At 37.3% G+C, this 25160-nt stretch overlaps 1 protein-coding gene across 4 annotated transcripts in view; it reads left to right on the forward strand.

Annotated features, from left to right (window-relative positions):
* LOC146400818 (uncharacterized) overlaps positions 1–25160 on the forward strand; it is a 1118839-nt gene that overhangs the window by 540694 nt on the left and 552985 nt on the right. For 2 of the 4 annotated variants that reach the window (XR_014812605.1, XM_084972341.1), the window contains one exon: positions 10389–10572. The exons of 1 other annotated variant lie outside the window; for it this stretch is intronic. Coding sequence is in view for 2 of the 3 variants with exons in the window: in XM_084972341.1 (XP_084828467.1) it covers positions 10389–10572 (184 nt within the window). In the remaining variant the exon portion in view is untranslated. Of the gene's footprint in view, positions 1–10388; positions 10573–13316; positions 13988–25160 lie in introns of those variants that run through there. One more of the 4 variants, XM_084972342.1, reaches the window with a different exon arrangement.

The following is a 25160-nucleotide window of genomic DNA, read 5'->3' on the forward strand; positions in this document are numbered from 1 at the left end:
AGCTGTAGCTGCCGGCTTACACCACAGCCACAGCAACACTAGATCTGAGCCACGTCTGTGACCTACACCACAGCTCATTGCAACGCTGGATCCTTAACCCACTGAGTGAGGCCAGGGATCGAACCTGCAACCTCATGGTTCCTAGTCAGATTCATTTCTGCTGTGCCATGGTGGGAACTCCTCTTTTCTTTTTTTTTTTTTTTTCTTTTTTCTTTTTGGCTGCCCTATGACATATGGAGTTCCCAGGCCATGGACTGAATCCAAGCTGGAGTTGTGACCTGTGCTCCAGCTGTAGCAACACCAGATCCTTAACCAACTGCTCCAGGCTGGGGCTCAAACCTGCATCCCTTTGCTGTAGCAAAACCAATGATCCCATTTTGTTGCAGTGGGAACTCAAGGATTCTTCTTTTTTGATTTGATAGACCTGAGTAGTTCCTCTGGTAAATGTAGGGCTAACCCTACTGCATTTGCATATTTGTCCTTTCTAGCATTCAATTCAATTCAGTAAAGAAATCAACAGCCAAAAGTATTAAAAGGAGATACAATCTTTGCTCAGTATTTCTCAAAGAATGTCAACTCTGCTTTTTATCCAAAGCAATTATTCTTTTTTTTTAAAAAAAATTTTTATTTGAGTATAGTTGACTTACAATATTATATTAGTTTCATGTGTATAGGAAAGTGAATCAGTCATACATCTAAATATATCCATTCTTTTTTCCCATATTACAAACTATTGAGTAGATTTTACTGTGCTATACAGTAAGTTCTTAAAATTGTTTTCTATAGTAAATGCCATCAAAGCTTCTCTTCAAGCCCTGTTTTTAGTTCCTCACTAAAAATTCTTCCCCAAATTGAGGCCGAAGTTCTCTTGGCTCTTTTACTTTTCCTGTCACCTGCCTGGACCCATGGTTTCTTTTCTTCCTTATTCAAAATAATATCTTCCGGGGCAGAGCTACTATCAGAGCAGTGCGCAGATTCAAGCTGATCTGAGAAATGTATGCTGGCACCAGCAATGGGAAAAATGTCCATCGACAGAGAAGTAGATAAAGAAGATGTGGCACATATATACAATGGAATATTACACAGCCATTAAAAGGAAAGAAATAATGGCATATGCAGCAATATGGATGAACCTAGAAATTATCATGCTAAGTCAGTCAGACAATGAGACACCAGCATCAAATGCTATCACTTACATGTGGAATCTAAAAAAGGACACAATGAACTTTGCAAAACAGATACTAACTCATAGACTTTGAAAAACTTATGGTTTCCAAATGAGACAGGTTGTGGGGTGGGGGGGTGCACTTAAGATTTGGGATGGAAATGCTGTAAAATTTGGTTGTGATGATTGTTGTACACCTTCAAATGTAATAAAATTCATTACATAATTGAAATAAATAAAAGGGAAGAAAAAGACAAGTGAAGTACATGTAATTTTTAGGAAGATACACTATATGATACTATAATGGTGAATATATATCGTTATGCATTTGTTAAAATCATAGTCTTTATACAATACAAAGACTGAACTTCATCATAAAAAAAAGGACAGAAATTGAGAGGAAACACTTTGAATCCTTTATAGCATATTGATAAGAGTTGTTTTCTCTGATGAATCTAGTAACAAAACACGGGCTTGATTTTTGTCTTTTTTTTTTTTTTTTTTTTTTAAGGTCTACACTTTTGGCATATGGAGGTTCCCAGGCTAGAGGTGAAATTGGAGCTGCAGCTGCCAGCCTATACCACAGCCACAGCAATACCAGATCCATGACCTGCATCACAGCTCATGGCAACACAGGACCCTTAACCCTGAGTGAGGCCAGGGATTGACCATCTCCTCATGGATACTAGTTGGGTTTGTTTCTGCTGCACCACAAGGAGGACTCCCCAATTTTTGTCTTTTTTTAATTCTATTTTTATATTACTTAATTTTTATTGTATTTAAACATATTGGTATGTTACAGATTGGGGAAAAGCTGGTACTTCACTGCAGATAGTTTAAGAAACATTGTTCTAGTTTGTTTTGGGGTTGATAGTCAATGTATTTAACTACCTTTATACCATACAATTGGAATAAGTATATGAATATTGGCATTGCTTCTACTAGAGGTCTCCCTCTTCTGATTTCCCCAATCCTATTAAAAACAAACAAACAAACAAACAAACAAACAAAAAACCAAACAAACCTCAGGAAGAAAGCAAGCTTTTACATAGTGGAATAGAAGGAGAAGCCAAGAAGCCAAAGTCAAAGTCCTCTTTTGCAGCCTGCTAAAAGTCTTGGGAGGATAGCAGGCAAGAGAAATAGAAAGGGTCAGAGATTAGGGTTTATTAATTACTTATAATTTAACATATTTTCTTCTAGTACAAGATAATACAAGAAGGTAAGAAGAGATCCTTCATTTTAAAATTACTTCATTAGGGAGTTCCCGTCGTGGCGCAGTGGTTAACGAATCCGACTAGGAACCATGAGGTTGCGGGTTCGGTCCCTGCCCTTGCTCAGTGGGTTAACGATCCGGCGTTGCCGTGAGCTGTGGTGTAGGTTGCAGACGCGGCTCGGATCCCGCGTTGCTGTGGCTCTGGCGTAGGCCGGCGGCTACAGCTCCGATTTGACCCCTAGCCTGGGAACCTCCATATGCCGCGGGAGCGGCCCAAGAAATAGCAATAACAACAACAAACAACAACAAAAGACAAAAGCTGCATTTAAAAAAAAACAAAAAACAAAAAAAAACAAAAACAAAAACAAAAAAAAAATAAAATTACTTCATTAGATACTTGTAATTTTGTGTTTCTTTGTAAAGATTTTGAATAAGACTGTAGAAGTCAAGGTGATTAACTGGAAGGAAACTTCTATTTAAGGTAGGTTGCTTTTTGTTTTTTCAGTGAAGGAAACTTCTATTTAAGTTACATTACTTTTTGTTTTTTTAGTGAAAGTATAGTTGATTTACGACCTTTCAGATGTACAGCAAAGTGATTTACTTATACATATATCTATATATTCTGTTCTTTTTCAGATTCTTTTCCATTACACGTCCTTAAAAGATATTGAGTGTAGTTGCCTGTGCTATACAGTAGGTCCTTGTTAAATCAGGTTAATTTTCATGTGTCTATTATTATTCCAATTTATTTTATTGTATCTGATTTTATAACAAAAATTCCATAAGCACTTAAGCTATTGCTATACTTTTAAACTAAACATGCTATGTATTTGACTTAAAAACCATCCCTTTAATGCTTTATTGACCTGTTAAATTCTTAGATGGCAGTGTTTCTAAAAATAAAATGTTTATGACATAAATTTTGAGAGATATATATTTGTAAAGCTATTTGCATCCCATTTTGAAAATGGCTTTGGGTTGGATTTCTGCCCCCATCTTTGTTTTCTAAAGGCATTTCCTTGGTACCCACATACTTTGCTTTCTCAAAGCTTTTATTATACAGGAAATGCTTTGCATTATTTAGGAAGGCATTTGAAAATAACATGGTTAGCCGCCTTCCTTCTAACATCAGTACCATCTTCCTTTTGCTCACATTATCCTTAGATTTCAAATGTTGAGTCGTGATAAATTGATCATTTTATCAGTTAAGTAAGCTGTATAAATCATTCTGTGCTCACATGTGCTGGCTACATTTTTCTCTTTCTGGGCAAACCCATTCATATTTACTGTTTCAGTAGTCATCACATTTGGATAGCTCTCAAATGCCCTTCTTTGATCCTAAGCATCCTCCTTGTTTACAATCTGAATTGTCAAAGTAAGGTAATGAATACCTTACTTGCATACACCTGGGTTACTTAAATACAGAGCATTTGAAACAAAATGGATTTTCTCTGCCCACTCTCATTCTCATTCCTGATGAAATAATTTACTCTTTTTATTGTCATAATTTTTATTAGTGCTGACATCAATATTCCAGTTGCCTAGGATGCAGTAGCTTATTCTTCTCATTTTCTCCTCTGATTAGTCACTAAATTGTGATTACCTCAAAAATGTCATTTCCCATCTTTTCTTCTCATACTTATGTTACTTTCAGCCTGAAACTTTACTTCTTACTTTTAATTTCTTGCCATCAACTTCACTTCCCATTCTACCACTAATATTTTCTTTCTAAATCACAGTTGGTTCATAATGACCTTTCCTCATCTCAAAAATCTTCCAGTTTTTACTTGCAGAATAAATTCAAACTCTTTAGCTAGAATTCAAGGCCTTTCATGACATGTGGTTTAATACAAATCAGAACCTCACTGAATTCAGTAACTTTCTCACTTCCAGGACTTGCCCTTTCATGTCTCTATCTTTTGGAATATTTTTCTTTGCAATCCTTTTGTTCACATGTAATTGTTCTCCAAAACTTTGAGAGCTTACCTGAAATGCCTCTTCATTTCCTATACAAAGAAAGTGCATCCCTGGGAAATCCTAGAGTAATTGGTTTGGGTCTTTGCTTGGCTTTGGTTTTATTACAAATACAGTATAGTTTTATCACAGATTCATTTAACTTACTCAATAATCTATATATGTGCTCAGAATTTCAATAGTGCTGTTGAAAAAAAGAAAGCATGAGTTGGAAGCTGTAGATTTTAGTTTCTCCGTTTAGGCTTAGTTCCCACAGGCTTTATATATATATGATGATTTTTATTTTTATTTTTTTCATTGTAGCTGCTTTACAGTGTTCTGTCAATTTTCTACCTACAGGCTCTTCATAGCAGCACTTGCTAAATTGTGGCCTGATGTGGTCCCAGTTTGGGAGGATATAGCATACTTTGCATATTTTAACAATGTCCACAGATGCTAGTCCACTGATAAAGAAATACTTCTTAATAGGTCATTCCTTCTCTACTTTTTGTGGACTAATTTAGAGATATATGTTTCATTCCAATGAGACATTTTCCTAAGGAGATGTTTGATTTTTGAATATGACGCACATCTGCAAACTTTTAGCTTTTAAACTTTTAGTTTTAGGGTTTTGAATTTCCTAAGGAAACTTCTATGTTATTTATTTCCATTTTAGCACGCATTGCAATGCTCTAGTCACAGTGTTTGATGCATGCTTTTAAAACTAAATTTGTTTTGGCATTGTCTAAGCAGCCCGGGCCTCATGGCGACAGCAAGTGGCCTCAAGCAATGTTAGGCTTCTTCTACTCTGCTGTTTTGGTTGTATGGTGGGAATTCTCTGTATTTTCTCTTTTAACACTTAATGATCAATTGAAACATCCTACAGGAAACCTTCACTACTGCTTCTGTGAATTACTGGAACTGGTAATTCTGGCTCCAGTAAATAAAAGTGCAGGGCTGATCTGATTGAATTTGCTTGAAATTCAATGAGAATAAAGTTCACCTCAGCCCCTGAAAGAATCAGAAAACAAATGTGGTGAATTTATCTCATGTGGATTCAGATTTACAAATTATAGCTAAGTGTGACTTCCTGGCATTCTCAGTGTTTTTAATGTAATAGAAGAAAACATTAGTTTAATGTACTTAAATGAATAAATAACATTTATATTATATATATGTATATAAAACTTTATATGACATATACATACAACCATTTAGCATTACTGCATCTCAGGAATAATGAACTCTTCTTTTCTATGATGTTGTGACACTTTAATACCTTTGCAGGAAAAGATGACATGACACAGGGTTTTCTGCAAGTTATAACATTTCAGTTTTACATTTTAGAGATTTCATCTTCTGATGGAATCCTTTTTATAACCTGACTAATGTACAGTTATGTGCTCTCTCGCATTCCACCTTGGATCTTGCTCTCAGCAGAGCAAGTCTAATGTCATCATCATCATTAAGCTCTGGAAGAATTTCCTGCTGGTTTTTTAGATAATCACAATATTTTTTATTTTACGAAAAGCACAAAAGGAGTGTCTACTTCTCTCTCTCTCATTTCTTATATTGAGTGTTTGGGATGGAGGCAAAAGGGGGAATAAAATAGGGATCCTGAATAAAGCAACCTTAATTATGCTTCTAAATTAAACTTTCTCCTAAAAGTGCCTTCTGGATGGGCCTCTGTTTGGAAATAAGGCTTTGAATTTAGGAACCACGATAGATTTTTATCTAAATTGGCTTATTTCAACTAGGTTTTTAAACCTCATAATTGAATAGCCAGTACAGTAAATACCAGAAATCTAACCTGAAATTGGAAGCTTACGGTTTTTAGCATTTGGTTTGCTATCTTGCATAATATTTTTTACCATTCACATTCCAATTAAGCTATGGAGAACAGATTACAGTTTTATTATATTAATGCTGTCTTCTGTGTTGTTTTTGTAGAGCTTTTTGTAATTGGAATATGATAAATATTATATGAAATTATTGCATATATGCAAATCATGTCCGCTGTGCTTGTATCAATGTCAGAGGAATATTATTAGTATTTGGACCACTCTAGAATAACAGTGGAATCTGAATAATTAATTGCCTGCTGAAAGGTCAGCTCAGTTGTCTATAAACACTTAGGAAGGTACATTATGTTTCAGTCATAAAGTACTTAACCATAGCTTTGATTGTCTATTTCTTACCACCATTATATGAGGTCAGTAAGAATTATCTTTGTTGCTATGATTCTATGAATAGAAGAACTGAAGGATGTGGAAATAGATGGAAACTGTGGTTGAACCAGTTACCCAAAGTTATAACCAAGGTCACAGATACAATAGAAATCTGAAATTACATGCCTAAGCCCTTCTATGTTGTTTCATTGCTCAATCAAAGGAGGCACATTACTTCTTATATGTTTGTTTACAGTTTTTAGCTTGGAACAAAATAATATATAGCACGTTTAAATTTCATCTCATCCAATAATTAAGCAAATATCTGTTTAGTGCCTACTATGTGAACCGCCCTAGGAAAGAGTGTATACATGACAATGTCATGTTTTCTGTCTTCAAGGACCTTCATATACACAATTTATCTTAATATAAAAAACAGAGATGGGAAGGACACATTGAAAGGACGCATTGAGTCAAAGATCAAAGGGCAGAAGTTGATTTTCCTTCCCAGTATCTCTAAAATTTTCTTTGCTTTCCCAAGCTGAGGCTGGGTTATGTAGCTATCTGGATAGCCAAGTTATTTGGCCTACTTTTAAATCAATAATCTTAAATTTTTTAACATACATTTGAGTAGATAAGAAATTTTAATTTCCTATTTACTAAAGGTATAAATCTTTCTTAGTTTCATGATAAGCAATTCATAATTTACACATCAGAGTGAATGAATCTTGGTTCAGAGTCTCAGATGTGAGATTTAATGTTTTAAATTGTCAAATCTTCCATTTAATTTTTGCTTTTGAACCCTTAGTTAGTGCTAGATCGATGAACAACTTTGGGCCTTCCATGAGTTCCATGCATCCCAGGGTCAGGAGATGGATAGAGCATGCTAAATCCTCCTATATTGCTGCAAACTGAGTATTAATAAAAAAATGGAAAAATGTAGGAACACAGTGTGCACAGATTGATATCTCAACATATCACCTCAGGCACATTCTCTTCCGGTAAATGGTTGTACATTCAGAAAGTTTTTTCATCAAAGTATTTTTCTCAGAGCTTTCTAAGAAGATCAGACACGACTTTTGTCCAGAAAGTAACGGCCAGGTTTTGGAAGTTGAGTAGGTTCCTCAGCAGAAGGCTCAGCCCCATTCTCCTGTGAGATCCTCTCACTTCCCAGCCTTGGACCTCTCTCGTGAACCCCCTTCAGAGCTCTAGTCACAGGCAAGCACAGTTCCCCTTGCAGGACTGGAAGATAAGCAACTCTTTGTAGTTTAAAGCCATCCATGTGGAAATTTTAGGAGTTAAGTTGACAAAAGCATGATCAATCACTCAACTAAAGCCCTACACTCACCTCTTCCTTTTCAGATGTACTGTCTTCCACCTGTTCTCTGGACTTCTCAGTCTGAGGCCCCCTCAGCTTTGTTTAAATTTACCCACAAAAGTCCTGGAGAAGAAAGCTCTCAGCTGAGTGCCAAGCCCTCAACCTCCATTCCCGCCCGGACTGGGATTTTCTGCCCCTGTTATTTCCCTGTCCAGGTTACTGTTATCTAGTAGGAGTAGAGAAACCAGAAGGAGATGACTTAGACTTTCATGGAGAGAGAAGCTCCACTCCTGATCATTCTCTGGATTCCTATACTGCCCCTAAAAGCCTTACCTCCCATGTCTTTAGATATGCCCCCCAACCTCTATGAACAACCCAGTATGCAGTGTTATTCACTCCACAGGCAAGTCAAGAAGAGTCCTTCCATTTTCCTAGTTTCTAGTGGCTGACCTGGTATGATCACCTCTGAAGCCAGGCAGCTCTCTTTGTAAGTTTCCTATGTAAGTCTTCCTAAGTTTTTCAGTGAGGCTTCCTGGCTGGTGCCATGGCTATGTTCCTGTTTTGTTTCATGACCAGTTTCTTTGGAACACAACTGGTGATTTTAGCACTTCCAGAGGAGCTTCCTCATCTCACATTTGGAAATCTCATTCTACAAGCTCAAATTTTCAATAAATATAGCTTTTTTGTTCCCTAAAACACAAATAAATTTTTGGCTCCACGCCAGCAGAAAACAATGTTGGTCCTTCTTAAGGATGTATACATCCAAATTATTAGGAGTATCAAGACCTTTAAGGAATTAAGAGGGAATCATACATGCAGCTGAAAAGTGGCAATATTTCTGTTTAAATGACTCCTTTGGATATTTCCATGCTATTTTAGAGGCATAAAAACTCTTTTATCAAACTAGGCCTTACTACTTCCTGGAAGAAATGTCCCCTACATTCAGAATTCATAAATTCAGAATCCGTAAAACTCAATGTCTCTCTCTCTTTTCCAGTTTCTGGCATTAACACTTTTCTGTATCAAGAAATTATATTCCCTAGAAGAAAAAAATAGGAAAACATAGAATGAAAGAAAATAATGTGAATAAAATCTCAATATATTATCCTAGTTGTACATGTACCCAATTAAACATTATTTTACATCATATTTCATTATTTTTCTACTATTTTCATCATAAAGTGCATAGGAAATGAAATAGCTCTTGATTTTGTATTGCTGTTGCTGTTGATTTTTGTTATAGTCAACTCCTGGTTTTATAATTTCAATTGATTGCACTTTCTGACTTAAAGTTCATGGCTGGTGATTTGACCTATAGTTGCACTCCCCTATTTGAATATTTGAACTTAAAAAAAAAATCACTGGGCAGAGATAGGAGTCATTGAAAATTGCTCCTCTCTACTTCAGAAGGAGCATGATCACTGTGCATCTTACCATTTTGTTAATCGTGTTATAAATATTTCCTGTTTCGCTTGTATTGTGTTTTCAGTTCTATCCAGTGATTATTTTAGCACCTTCTGATGTCAGTACTGCAAGCATTTTCCTGATTGGTCCATCCTGTCATCTAATGGACCTCAGGTCCAGGTGTTAGTCTGCTGCCTCTGGTCTTCCTTATTCCAGTCATTCAGTCACAGGGTCTCCTGAGATGTATGTCTATGATGCAGATCTGAGCATGTTACCTCCTTGCCCAGAACCTTTCCATAATAGTTCTATGACAGTGAACTACATAAGCTACATGTTTAGATGCCTTTGAAAGTGCAGAATACTGGGCCATACCTCACACATGCTGACTGAGAATTTCTAGTGGGACTGGGAGATCTCTGGTAGGGTTTGGAAATTTACTTTTTCATTTGAGCAGAACCCTGAGAAATTCCGATGCCTGACAAAGTTTAAGAATTACTAGTATAAAGACAGTAGAAAAAAAAAAAAGTCATTGAATAGGATTGCCTTGCTTATCCTTCTGCTATTATTATGGACTCTCTGTTCAAGCCATGCTTGATTACTTGTATTTTCCAATTTCTTTTATGTCTTCATGCTTTTGCACACGCTACTTCTTCTTTTTTGAATGCCCATTCTTATCTTTCTAACTGGCTAATTCTTCCTTGTTCTTTGAGAGGCAGTAGGAACAATTCCTCATCTGGGAATCCTTCCTTGACCTTCCACTTCACACAGAGAACCATTCTCACCCTTCTGTGTGCTTCTATCACACTTAATAAATACCACCATTACAGTGAGAAAGGGTTCAAGTTAAATTTAGTGGGCAGCTGTGAGTATTATAACCAAAGACTGAGCTCAGAACTAAAGCATGGCTGTAACTGTGAGGCTGGTAATTATATTTTATCCATTTTTTATAGCAGTATTCATTACAAGACCTGTCTTATAGAAGGTATTTAGTAATTTTTGAAATAATATATTTAAGAAAATAAATATGTAGTAAGAAAAAAAATAAGAATTTTTCTCTTTTATAGGACTTAACAATTTAAGTCAGGCCAAAGCAGAAGAAAAAGTCACTGAATGCATTCCATTCCAGAGATAGTTACCACAAACTGGTGCTTATGTTTCTCCTTCCAGACCCTACTAAGTGCCACCGGAATCAGTCTTTCCTGTGCCACTGATGACCTCAACTTAAACTTTCTGCCCAGTATACCCAAGACATATAGAGAGGTGAGAGACAAATGGCATGTGAGCAGCTTCAAGGACCTCGTGGGAAGTGAATGGTGGATGGTGAGACAGTTCTCCATCATGACAACGAAAGGTAGGCACTCTGCCACCAATTCAAAGATGGGGACACACTAGGAGTGTCACTCACTCACCTGTACAATAAGAAAGGAGACTAACGTTCTTTACCTCAATTGAATACACCCTTGGGCAATGGATTTCTGACTGGCCCTCTGCCTTTCCGAGCAGAAGGAAGGAATTGGAGAGAGGGAGCAGAGCAGACTGGGGTGGATGTGAAACACTCTACATGCTCCCTGGCACGGAGCAGGTGTGTGAGTTCCCTGAGTGTCTGGTGTGCAGTGGCAAAGGTAACTGATTTTTAACCACCCTTGTGGGAACTTACCCAGAAGGGCTGATAGCCAAGGACGATGCCTTTATTAAGGTAAACAACTTGGGTGGAAGCTGGGAGGGACGTGGTGGAAGAGGATGAGCTTGAACTCCCATACCCAGGAACTGTGGAGTGGAGAAACTTGTATGGAGTGAGTTACTCTGAGACAGGTGAGCCCCATGAGAGAGGTACACTTGACAAGCAGAGGCCATCCATCCGTATTGGTCAGAAGAGTAACAATGGCCATTAGAGAGAGGATTTTATCTATACCTGTTAAGTACACCTTCATTCCCATGTCCCTTTCTCCTCAGCCTCATTAAGAAAAAGGAGATGCAACTCTCTTCCCAGTAATGGTCCTAAAGCCACAATTACAGCCAAAATTGGGGATGAAAAAGTCTTAAATAGAATTTTGAAATGAGTTGGACTAACTGTATTGTCAGCAATGTCCAAAGGCAGTAGAAGCTTCTTCAGATGGTCATGAAAGAAACTGCTTCCCAGTGGGGAACAGCAATTCAACAGAACCTTTAAGACAGCAATAGTTATAGAAAAATACGCCATTCTTTATTTTAATACCATCAAGTTGAGCTTTCTTTTAAAACTCCAGTTTACTTGAATGAAAATAATGAGCACTAGAAGGCAACAGGAGCTCACCAGGGGCTGGTTATACCCCAACAATATCATTTCACTTTCTAAAAGTGTTTATAGTGGTTTGGAAATATCCAAGTTCAATCAAGATGAACAAGGAAGCCTCAGGATAAAAGTGAAGATAAAGAAACTTGTAGTTTGTACATGTGTCTAAGGGAGTAAAAGTGTCAGCCAGAGGAGTGTGAGGTTTATATTAAGTTTAGGAAAGGAAAAATCGAAACAAAATTTCTTGGTCAGTGTTTACTTAGTGTTGTGCATGAAGGAGGGGCGTTGCTTGAATGGAGAGGCTGAGAGGTCACAGGGCATGAGAGGTCTCTGGGCCGGGCTGTGATGTCAAATAGGCCTGAACGTGCATCCTGATTCTACTCTAAAGCAACGAGATATTCTCTGGACTTCAGATTTGCTTCTAGTAAGTGAAAATAACACCATCACCCTCTGTGGGTGCAAATATTGATGCACAGATAAGTGAAATTATATATATGTATATGCATAATGTGATAGCTGACAGTAAGACCTAATAAATGTGAATTTCTTTTTTTCTAAGAAAAGCGTATTTCACTGCTAGAGAAGGTATCAGTTCCTCATGTTTATCAAATAGATGAAACCTCTTTGAAAAATACCCAACTTTAACACCAGTTCAGCCCCCACCAAGCTACTTTTAAATAATAAATCCTGTCTTCCATATGTTTTGATTCTGACAATGGGGTGATCTGGATGAGACTCTGGTGAAGATAGGCTTGTGAACCCCAGAGCTCCATTCTGTCTCAGTGACTCCTCATTCTCTTGTGTCTTTGGTTACTCACATCCTGTCTTGATTTCTCAAATCCTGATAAATTCCTGATGACATGATAATATTAGGTTTCTGGATCAGCAAGGCTGAGGGCTAGCCCTGGGAAAGTGGTGACTGTGAGAAGGTTTGACTTCCCGCTCTCTAAGAATCTTCATGTGTCAGGTTTTTGCTATCTCCCTTTTGAATTGCTCTGTGGAACCACACTATGACCTTAAGAATAGACAATTTTGGAAACAAGGCAAATCTAGACTGTTTCGTGAAACTACAGCAATAATATAGGCGTGCACGAAATGGCAAACTCATCAGGCAGGCTAGTTAAGCAGATTAAACAGCAGGTACATTCTTCTCCTCAGGGTAGAAAATGACATAAAACCACAAGCAGGCATTAAGGAAAAAGGTTCACAGTGGTGAAAAATTGTTAGCCACCTGCCAGTTCAACACAACAACAGGTGCACACGTTAAATGTCCATGAAATCAGAATGATTTTTTAAAGCTTTTGTGTGGTTATAATATCACTTTTCACCCTCTGAAAACAAGATAATGCTGAGGTGTATCTTGTGTTTTAAGTCTTTGTCTTGAGAATAAATAATAATTTTATTTCATACATTGAAGAAAAAAATTTAGAAAAAATCTAAATCAATTTATGGACATGAATTTTTGCAATAAACCTTCGAAAGTTAACCTTTCCCCATATAAAGGATCGGGGCTGAAGTGAACTAGGGCTTTTTGAAGACTAGATAGTGTGGCCGTAGCAAGAACCAAGGGGAGAAATAGGAAATGATGTGAAACTATGTCTTAGCGTGTAGCCCATGGAAAGAACTTGGATTTTATTCTACGTGTGATGACTTTCAACCAAGAAATGTCTTGATTTATGTTGTAAAAAGACCTCTCTGACTGCTCCTCAGAAATGAACTTGAAGAGAACAAGAGTGGAACCAAGAAGAGACTGCTCACTGCCAATCTAGTACCCCTCCTCTCATCTTCTTTTTGTGTACTAATATAACCCCCATATTTTTCAGGCAGAGTGGGAGAAGTTTTATTTCTCAACCTCCCTGGTGACTTGGAATGGTCGTATAATTGCTGTGGCCAATAAAAAATAAGCTGGAGTCTCTTGGCAGGACTTTGGGGAAAAGTTCTACATTGGAGGCTGACTCTGCCGGCAGCTGCTTTTCCTTCTCCTACTCCTTCTCCTCCCCAGAACATGGAGGTAAAGGCTGGAGATTCAGGGACTAAATTGTGGCTGAAAGGAGCCTGGAGGGTGGGATCTGGGATCTAAAAACATCTGAGGGACAGAGTGGGTCAGGGACTGAGGACTATTGCTCAAGAACTGCACCACCAAATCTCAACTTCCAGTTTCAAGAGGGAGAAGTCAGCCCCGGTTGCATTTAAACCACCCTAACTTTCTAATACACATTCAGACTCATTCTCTAAATTGGAAATAGAGGCTCATCAAAGTAGTCCAACCAAGAAAAGATCAAAGTTTGCACATACTGGTGTTGATGGGGATGGTAATTTTGGAAAATGCACTCTGTAAATATTGACTTGAAAGAAACAATGAATGAATGAATAAATGAATGAATTGAATAATTTTTTAAAATGATAATTAAGGTACTTTAAAGTCTATAAGATTAAAATTCACCATAATTATAATCATGTTAGGATATATTTGAAAAATAAGTAATATGCAAAAGGGAAATAGTACTATCTAGTTAAAGTAAAAAATGACTAAAAATTAAATTCAGCTTCTTAAAGCCTCATTTAATCATAGGATCATTTGGAAGAGAAAGCAAATTAAATCCATCTAGGCCACCATAGACAGGCAGCTTCTCAGGGACAGAAAAACATTTAAATTCTATCAGATGGGGGAAGCTGTCTTTTTCTGAACTCTAAGGAGGCAAAACTCCTTAATCTTCTCCTTTCCAATTCTTACAGCTTTACATATGCCACATTTGCCAGACTGATACTTTCGGTGGGTACATTAAAGACTTTTTAATCCCTCTTTTTGGAAGATCAATGTAATCTCCATCTACTGCCTGCTTGATACATTAGGGGCTTCTATAAACCAAGCAAAGACTTTAATAACAGTGGTGGCTGATGCACTGGATAATTTAGAGATGCAGCCACCTGACAGCTGATTCTTCAGTGACTCCACGTCTACTGACAGAAGTAAAAGAAAATGCTGAAGTTGTCAGTCTGCTTCTATTTTTTATGAGCAAATTTTGTACTTTTTGGAGCTATGGGATGGAGGTGCATTGCAGGAATGAACTTCATGTGCCAATCTGCAAAGCAGTCCTTGCTCTTTCTTGTGATGGGAATAACACTTGTGGAGCATTTTTCACCTGAGGATGGCAAAGCTCCTCATTAAAATGGATTTATGAAACCTTCAGGGCCCTCTGTAGAAGAAGGATGGGCAGCTGTTATTTCCTAAAGATGGGAAACCTGGGCAAAAAGGAGTGCAAGAGACTAGATTCTAGTATCAAAATTTGGCAAACTTTATCTGCTTACTGTCCTAGTTTTAGAACTGAGGTCACTACAGCTGTGAGGCATATTAATTGGTACTTTAGGCATCAATGGTTTACAGGAAAAGGAAAATGCTAGAAGCAGGGTTTCTCACCCCCAACACAATTAACATCCTGTACATTATAGGATGTTTAACAGCATCTGTGGCCCCACTAGATGCTAGCAGCATCTGTCATTATGAGCACTGAAAATGTCCCTGGATGTTGCCTCACATCCCCCATGGGACAATACGCCCACTGTCCCTTCATTAAGAACCACTGTAAACTGATGTAACTTCAACAGGGAACTTCAAAGGGAACTTAAAAACAATCTGGAGTCTAGAACTGGCACATTAATGGAGTATCCAGCTTCACATATAGAATATCCAAAGATAAGATGCAAATACAAGCTTGATTTAAGCAAACATTATAATAAGACATTGAGCTGATCCAGAACCCAAGAAGGTTTTGGGTGGAAAGTAGATCTGAAGCTACTGGAGAAGGCAAGAGTGATTTAATTTGAGTGATCTATTCACTCAGTCCATGGGAAAGAAAGCTGATCAAACAAGGTGAGAGCTGAGGGTCTCGGTGGGTCACCTGGGATGAAGGGCTGCGTGCGAATCAGGCAGAAAACTGAAACCTGATGAGTGGCATGAGCCAACAGGGTAGGATCAACGCTTTCCCTGTCACTTTTAGATTGCGCCACATGGTAACCTCTGAGACTGAACACACCCACACAACCTTCCTTGGGAAGTGAGTGGTGCTGAGGCTGGTGGGGAGGGGCATCAGGAATGACTGAGAAGGCCAGGGGAGAGTGGGATGATCACTGATTGGAATTGACTTCCCTTATAATTACTGGTTAGTTGCCAGACACTGATTTATCCCCTGAGTCTGTATTAAATCAACTCTGAGGCTGTAATTACTAGAAGTAGTGATCTTTACATATTTAAATATCATTTAAAAATTTTAAAATAGCAACTGTAAGAAGCAATACTATCATTAATCTTGTCATCTAGTATCTAAAAGAAAGGCTTCCCCTTGGGGCTGGCAATCCATTTTTCTCTCTGTGATTGTGAATCTGCTTTCAAAACTACTGAGAACATTTTCCTATAGTGAAATATTCTTAAACAAGCTTAGAATTGCTATAGAGAGTGGTAATTTTAACAATAACCTGTCTCTCATTAATTCAGCTTCCATTCATCCACTCAAACAGTCCAAAGATTTTTGAGCAGATTTTTGGGGTTAGGATCACATCTAAATATGGGGCATACAAATTAAAGAAATGTGGTCTCAAGTAGATCACAGAATGGTGGAATATGATAATTAATTACAGCAATATTAATTCATGCCATTTGCAACACATTACAGGTAACTATGACAAGGATATACTATTTCAATTAAAATTTAAAGAATTATTCCATTTCATTGGATTAAAATGTGGATTTTATTATGTAATGGGCAGAGCCAGCAGAAAATACAGAGGTATAAAAGAATGTCATGATGAGAAAAAAGAAACACAGTTGACCAAAGCAGTTGGAACTATGCCTAGAAAAATGAACAGGAGCAAGTTTGTGAATATTCTTGTTTGGTGTACAGAGGGATATAGACTTGAACTTTTCAGCAGATTTTCTTGACCAGGTTCATGCTATAGAAAGATCACTCTGAAGGTAGTTGGAAGATTTATTAGACTTGAGGCAGATTAGCAATAGTGAGACTGATGAGCTGGTTATTGCAGTAGTGAGTGTGATAAGTGATGACAGCCTGGACTGAGGCCATGACAGTGGGATGGAGAGAGGGGAGTTTGCCTCAGTTCTGCCTAGGTGGTAGGAGTGAATGAATTTGATAATTGGATTGGTTTCATATGAAGATGTTAGCAACTGTGGAGTCAAGGACCGGGGTTTACTGAGTCTGCCTTTAGGTCAGCATGGTCTCCCAATGAACACTTGGCAGACAGTATCAACCACAAACCATGGGCATTTCCATACTATTATCAACTATCACTCAGGAATTTTCTGGGTATTTTTGCCACGTGTGTTTATTTTCTTAGCGTTGACTTGGGGTACCATTGAGCCCCAGGCTTACTGCTCTGTTCTGCTTGACCATCTGGAGACAGGAATGCTGACCTCTCCCTAGCTTCTTGGACTCTTTATGAAGACAAAAAAAAAAGAAGAAATGGAGGAGTGAATCAATCTTTATTTAGCCTCTATATCCACTGATCATCTTTACACATATTATCTCATTTAATCTTCACAAAATGCTCAGAAGTAGACATTATTTCCATTTTATTGAAGAATCTAAAATTAAGAAATCACAGATCCTTAGAGAAGGTCACATGTTCTAAATGGCAGATGCAAGTTTTCACCTGTACACAACTTGTTTTATATTCAGTGCCCTTTCAGCCAGATTATGCTAGGTAAAAATTAGGAATCATCTGGTGGGTACAGATAGAGTGAAGAAAGCACATGAAACACAAACAAGGCTTTTGAAGGATAGAATTGAGTAGGGTCAAGAGAAAGGGTAGTTAAATATTATTGATTAATGGGTGAATTTGGAGCATGGCCAAGGATAATGTAAAAGAAGTCCAGGCTATCGCCAGAAAATGAGAATAGAGAGGTAGAGATTCTAAAGGTGAAGACAGCCAAGTGATGGAGGATCTTAATGTGATCTTCCTTAAAGTAAAGGGGGGTTATTCTGGATTCCATAGGTCAAGGAACAGTGATAGTGGGGTAGTGACTTAGTTAACCACTTAACTATATGAAAGCTAAAATGGCCCTGAAGTGGAATGACTTAGGGTGGCAAAGAAGAGGATGAAGCTCATCACTGAGGTACAAAAGATAAGGGTAAATTTCTTAATCTGCCACTATTGGATGCCACCTTTGGAAACTTGAAATCTTCTCTAAGGGTTGAGAGATAAGAACCTCAAGGATAGATGGAGAAGAAAAGTTTTATTTTATGATTTGTTTGTAACCAGTCTTAATTTTTAATCACATTTCTACTCCCAGTTAATCTTTCATTAAACCCATAAAATTGCCCTTTTTAGTAGTCTTTTAACAAGTTTTGTCTAAATGTGGAAACCTTTTTTTTTTTTTTTTCAGCATTAATAAGTGATCTTTAAGCCTCTTTAGTTCACTTTGGGCATCAGTGATTAAAGTGGATGATTTACTTCAGTGGAAAATTGGAAAATCTCCTTGCTCTGTTGTTTTGCCCCTCCACATCTATTTTGAAGTACAGAATAATAGATTAATTCTGCTCAATTTATAGTGCTGCATTATTAACCAAAACTGCTTTTTCAAGTCTGGTTATAATTATGTCTTAACAAACCACGGATAAATGGTTTTAACTATAGGGGATTTATAGTAAGTCAAATTACTAAGGAGGAATAAAATCTCTATTTTTTTTTTTAAGGCTTCACCTGCAGCATATGGAAGTTCCCAGGCTAGGGGTTGAATTGGAGCTGTAGCTTCCAGCCTATGTCAGAGCCACAGCAACGCAGGATCCGAGCCGAGTCTGCGACCTGTACCACAGCTTATGGCAACGCTGGATCCTTAACCCACTGAGCAAGGCTAGGGATTGAACCCACAACCTCGTGGGTCCTAGTCAGATTCATTAACCACTGAGCCATGATGGGAACTCCTGCTTCTTCAAGTTTTATTTAGATTCTTTTTGTGTTGCTAATGAAGAAGTGGAATGAAAAGGAAGCAAGTTGGTAAATTAATGAGCATAAGGGCAAATTTGGAGACTTAATTTTTTTATGTAATATTATAAAAGGCAATAAGGATAAAAATCAACACTTTGGGTTGAAAAGCTTCCTAAATGTGATGTTATTTCTCTCTACACACCATTGTATTTTCCATGGTGATTTGCATGTAGTGCATCTTCATTAAATCTTTTCTCAGTAAATGATGAAGTGAGTATTAGCATCCTCCACCACAATATGACGAATAGGGCACGTAGCAACTTCAGTTTCACAGGAAAGATGTTTTTCTGATATCCTGCCTTTTTCCTTTGTATGATAATCCTGTCAGAACTCTTACTACCCTTCAAAACTCTACCCTAACTTTTTAAATTTTAAGTTCACATATTTTTTAAATCTACAATGTTGTGCCAGTTTCAATTGTACAGTGAATTGTATATATTCCCTTTCTTAGACTATCTCCCAGCATGGTCGAATTGCAAAGATGTATCTGCTACAGGATTAATATACAACAATACAAAGTACTCATACAACTTAACATCAAAAAAAGCCAACAGCCTTATTAAAGAATGGACAGAGGATCTGACTTTTTCCAAAGATGAGGTACAAATGGCCAATAAGCACATGAAATGATGCTTAGCATCACTACTTAACAGGGATATGCAAATACAAACCACAGTAAGATACCACCTCACATGTGTTAAAATGGCTACTATCAAAAAGACAACAAATAACAAGTGTTGGTGAGGATATGGAGAAAAGGGAACCTGTGTGCACTTTTGGTAGGGATGTAAACTAGTGTAGCCACTGGGGAAAACAATATGGACCTTCCTCAAAAAAATAGAAAATAGAACTACCGTATTATCCAGCAATTTACTCCCAGTTATTAATCCAAAGAAAACAAAAAATCTAATTGGAAAAGATATATCACCCCCCATGTTTATTTCAGCATTATTTACAGGAGCGAAAATATGTAAACAACCTAAATGACCATCAATAGATGGATAAAGAAGATGTAGTGTATATACACCCCCACACACACATACTGAAATATTAGCCATAACACAATATGAAGTTGTGCCATTTACAACAACATGGATGTACATAGTATTATGCTAAGTTAAGTAAGTCAGGCAGAGAAAGACAAATACCATATTGTTTAACTTTTATGTGGAATCTAAACAACAAAGCAAATGAACAAACATAACAAAACATGAAGAGAGTTGCCAGAGCTGTGTGGGGCCAGGGAGAGGAAAGAAATAGGTGAGGGAGGGTAAGAGGTATAAGCTTCCAGTTGCAAAAGAAATGAGTCATGACTATGAAATGTACAGCATGGGGAATATGGTCAGTAACTAATGATGTAATATCTTTGTATATTGACATATAACTAGACTTATTGTGTTCATTTTGAAATATATCGAAATACCAAATCATAGTGCTGTGTAACAGGAACTAACATAGTATTGTAGGTCAATTATACTCAAAAACAAACTCATGAAAAAGAGATTATATTTGTGGGGAATCAGACCTAGGGGAATGGGGGAGGAGGAATTGGATAAAGGCGATCAAAAGGAACAAACTTCTAATTATAAGATAAATAAGTACTAATGGTGTACTGTACAATATGGTAAATATAATTAACACTGCTATACTGTATTTATACAAGTTTTTAAGAGAATAAACCCTAAGAGTTCTCGTGAGAGATTTTTTTTCTGTTTCTCTAATTATCTATACAAGAGGGTGGAGAGTCACTAAACTTAGTGTGATAAACATTTCTTGATATGTATGTCAAATAATTATTCTGTACACTTTAAACTTATATGTTCTGTATGTCAGTTATATCTAAATATAATTGGAAGGAAAAATATATATTAGAAAAAACTGAAGTGAGATATTTGAAAAGGGAAAATTCTGTAGAACCTTAAAGGGCAGAATTGGCGGCTTTAACATCCAGCCAGAGAAAATGGCAGTGGCACAGACCAGTGTCTCCCTCTACTCCCTGTCATGGGTTTCCAAAACTATTTCAGAAATTTCATAACTTTGACTTGGCTGCATTCAGTTGAAAGTAGCAGAAAATAGACTCTCTGTATTGCCTCACTGTATCTTTTGGATGCCTCTGGACCTTTCAGCATCAGTATAACTAATTCATAAAGCAGAGGTCATATTTAAGGGAAAGCGGTCAGTTTGGAGGGAGACAGGGTTTGTCATAGTACTATCGTGCCAAACATTTAAACTTCTGTTTTGTTCTGCTCCTCATTCATCACTGCCTTAGAAGCAGAGTATCATTAGATTCTTTTTGGATCTATTAAATCAAAGTCTGAAGATTTGAGACACCAGCGTGTCTTGGGACCTTCTGTGTGTGACGCAGTGCAGGAGAACTTTTCATATATTATGGCAAACAATTGATTGGATGGAGATGGTTTCTGTTGATTTGAAAAGACTACATTGTCAGAATTTGCTTGTGAGCTTTCTCATGTTTTTACAGCTCTACAGACAGAAATGAGGACTGGCATTAATTAATTTATTGTATGCTATCTTTTGTTGAGTGCCTGCTGTGTATAGGTCGTGGTGTGAAAACCATTAGATATACTATCTTTTCAAATTTTCCTTAGAAGTCTGTAATGTAGATAATGTCCTTTTGCATATGAGGAAGCTGATACTTTAAGTAACTTGACCAAAGTTACCCAAATTATACACAGTGAAACCAGGGTTCAAACCCATGTTTGGATGATGCTAACGTTTTGATAGCTAATGACTGTTATTCTACTTATCCTGCTATTTAGAATATCTTTTCCATCGTCCACCAAAATTAAGACCAAACCAAACAAAATCAGAACCCAAAAAACAAATACTTCCAGGAAGGTTACAGGTGTCCTTGAAGACAAGCCTCCCTTTTCTACATTTTTGGTGAAAGCATGCAACCAAACAAAGGAAAATACCACTGGTATGTATGTAAATTCAATTATTGATTGAGATTAGAAAACAGAGTAGGTAGCATTTTCAGCATCCAGATGAAAAAGAGGGTGGCAAAAGTGAAAAAAAAAAATAGCAGGAGCAGAGGAAACATCTTGAGTATTCTTGTATCTAATTTCTGAAGGAAAGCACTGCTCATTACACCCACAAAACACTTTTAATTAGGGGTCTGTTAATCTTCAGTATTCACCAATCTGTGAACCACTCCAAATGGCATTTAGTTATAAATAAATTGAATTTTCTCATATTTGAATCCTCTCAAATGACTCAAGCATGATGAACGTTACCTCTTGGATGTTGCTGCTTGTATCTAAGGCGGATTAAAAATTTCACAGCATTTTTAATCTGTAATTCTTTCTAATTTTGACTTTCAAAATATTCTCTGAAAAGTTTATGACTGCCTTCTGGTGTACAGAGAATGGTGGTTTGATCAGTTAGTCCCACAAAGTGTGTGAAAAGCAGGAGGTAGATTGCTCCCGCTATACCCCACAGGCAATTTGCATCATGTTTGAGGCTACCTGACTCCACCAATGAACAAGACAATCAAATAAGATTTCCCAACCTTTGACATTTCAGAAATGCCCTAAAAAAGGTCAATCTTTAAAACTAACTATAGAATGACTGAAGGCTGGTGTGTCATTAACCAATGACACCTGTTCAAGTTACCTCATTCCTCCTACTCTACTCAGTTTAAATGGCATATCAGTCTATGGATCTGTCCTGTGATGAAAGGCCAAATGTCTCCTGATCATCCCAACCTAACTGGTGAGTTTGAAGGGGCTCTGGAGTTGCTTGTGGACCATGAGACCATTAACATTGTTATTAAAGTTGACAAAAAAAGCAGCCTGAGTGCAGGGTAGAGTATTCTCACATGTGTTATTCTAGTTGTCAGACACGTTATCAAGGGAGAATTGGAGCGCCTTTGGGCCATGGACTTATGCAAGGCCTTTCTTTCCTTTTTTTCTTTGTTTTTTTCCTTTAAATAATAGAGTAATTAAAGGTCACAATAAAATCCAAACTTTCTTGGATAAGGTAAGCTTTCACTTTATGAAATAGGAAAATGGTTTAGAAGAAAAAAATACCATTTTAGAGAAAAAAAATTAAATCCCAGAATCCAGTTTTCTTTTCTGTTTGGACATGCTAATGCTCTCTCAGCCAACATGACCTCACTATTGCCTGTGTTCTGTAGTATCTGCTGTTGGGCAACTGTCCCATAGTATCTGCCACAAGATTTTTAAATGATGGAGTGGACTTGCAAAAAATTCAAACGTATATCAAGTGGGATGTTAAATAGGCCTTTAATCATGGTTGGAGGCATATTTTTTTTTTTGTCCAGAAATGGACAAGAAGGTAAAGAGAGCAGGGATTTCTAGAAACATTATGAAGGGCATCAGAAATATTTCTGCATCCTGGGGTCTTTGACCAGTTTAAGAACAGGTAGTGGAGCCTGTCATGAATTCAGGTGATTGAAGAAAAGGATGAATGTAAGTCAGTGAAAGACACTAAGAATGCAAAACCACAGGGGCAGCATCTCATTGTCATTAAATAGTCCTAATTCAGTCTTCCTTCCCATTTTCAGAAACTCTTCTCCCTACTGAGTGAAGAGTGGAGCATAGCTGTATGTACATCTTCCTTTTCAGAAGCACATATCTTGGTGTCTTTCAAGCTTTATGTTCTAATACTCCTTTATGTTTCTTACTTTCTAGTCAAACCAACTCATTCATTGATACCTGAACATGGTTTCTTTTCCTGTCTTTTCTTTTTATGCTGTGCTGCCCCTTTTCTGAAAATTCTTCTGATGTGCCCAGCCAAGAGAAATCTCTCCCTTGGATTCCTCTTTTTTATCTCTGTGATGGAATTCATATTTACCTTATATTATGGTTTTCTTCCCTACTATAGAAAAATCTTCTTGAGTGTACCATCCTTAATATGAAATTATATTTTAATAATCTAATTAGAGTTTATATCTTGTCAACAGAAAACGCTATGAGTAAATAAGATTTTCTTTGTTATTTATTCTTTTTACTATATTTTTAAATGATATGTAATGACATTTTGAGTGTATAGTAATGAGGAAATAAGTAGCTTAAATGGAAAGAGAATGTATGCAGTTAGGAAATCCTGTGTGTTTAGCATAAAATGTTATTCAGTACAATATAAATAAAACTTTAGTCATTCCTAATTACATTTACTAGTGAATTTATTAAAGAAATATAAATAAGACGTTTGTGGACAAGTTAGTCAGAAATTTTAATATGCAGGGCAAAAATTTAGGGATATAATAAGCTATCTCAAGTCCTTATAACAACCATGGAAGATTGTTATTATCTCTGCTTACATATGATAAAAGTGAAGTTTATGAAGAGTAAATTACTTGCTAAAGGCCAAGTAGTCAACACTTCCAAAGCCTGCCCTAAAAAAGGTCAGTCTTTAAAACTAACAAAAGAAGTCTCAGTAAGAGATGAAGACAAGGCAGCTATGGAGGAAGAGATATCTGCCCACTTCATTGATTGATTGATTGATTGATTGATTCATCCATTTATGCATCCAATGTTTTTGAGCCCAATATTAGCCACTGTTCTAGAATAGAATGCGGCCGTGAACAAATATATTTGGTCACAAGAGCTGTTGAATCTGTAGCCATCACATCTACATCATAAGCAAAGGGAAGGGAAAAGAGAAAAAACATAGCCTAGGCTCTGCCTTTTAAAGGTGTTTTGCTGCCAATCACTTTTAAACCTTTGTCTTACTGGCTAGTACTTGATCACATGGCCACTTCCCCCCTGAACCCCCGCCCCATCCTGCGGGACAGGCTAAGAAATGGAGTTTTCTTTTATTTATTTATTTATGTATTTTTAAATTTTCCCATTGTACAGCAAAGGGATCAAGTTATCCTTACATGTATATATTACAATTACATTTTCCCCCCACCCTTTGTTCTGTTGCAACATGAGTATCTACACAAAGTTCTCAATGCTATTCAGCAGGATCTCCTTGTAGATCTATTCTAGGTTGTGTCTGATAAGCCCAAGCTCCCGATCCCTCCCACTCCCTCCCCCTCCCATCAGGCAGCCACAAGTCTCTTCTCCAAGTCCATGATTTTCTTTTCTGAGGAGATGTTCATTTGTGCTGGATATTAGATTCCAGTTATAAGTGATATCATATAGTATTTGTCTTTGTCTTTCTGGCTCATTTCACTCAGGATGAGAGTCTCTAGTTCCATCCATGTTGCTGCAAATGGCATGATGTCATCCTTTTTTATGGCTGAGTAGTATTCCATTGTGTATATATACCACTTCTTCCGAATCCAGTCATCTGTCGATGGACATTTGGGTTGTTTCCATGTCCTGGCTATTGTGAATAGTGCTGCAATGAACATGCAGGTGCATGTGTCTCCTTTAAGTAGAGTTTTATCCAGATATATGCCCAAGAGTGGGATTGTGGGGTCATATGGAAGTTCTATGAATAGATTTCTAAGGTATCTCCAAACTGTTCTCCATAGTGGCTGCACCAGTTTACATTCCCACCAACAGTGCAGGAGGGTTCCCTTTTCTCCACAGCCCCTCCAGCACTTGTTATTTGTGGATTTATTAATGATGGCCATTCTGACTGGTGTGAGGTGGTATCTCATGGTAGTTTTGACTTGCATTTCTCTTATAATCAGCGATGTTGAGCATTTTTTCATGTGTTTGTTGGCC

The sequence above is a fragment of the Sus scrofa genome, chromosome 8 (assembly GCF_054392235.1).
Source record: "Sus scrofa isolate SSC_HxYL_T2T_F1_AM1 chromosome 8, Sscrofa_HxYL_maternal_Yorkshire_Landrace_v2.0, whole genome shotgun sequence".
Classification (NCBI taxonomy): Eukaryota; Metazoa; Chordata; class Mammalia; order Artiodactyla; family Suidae; genus Sus; species Sus scrofa.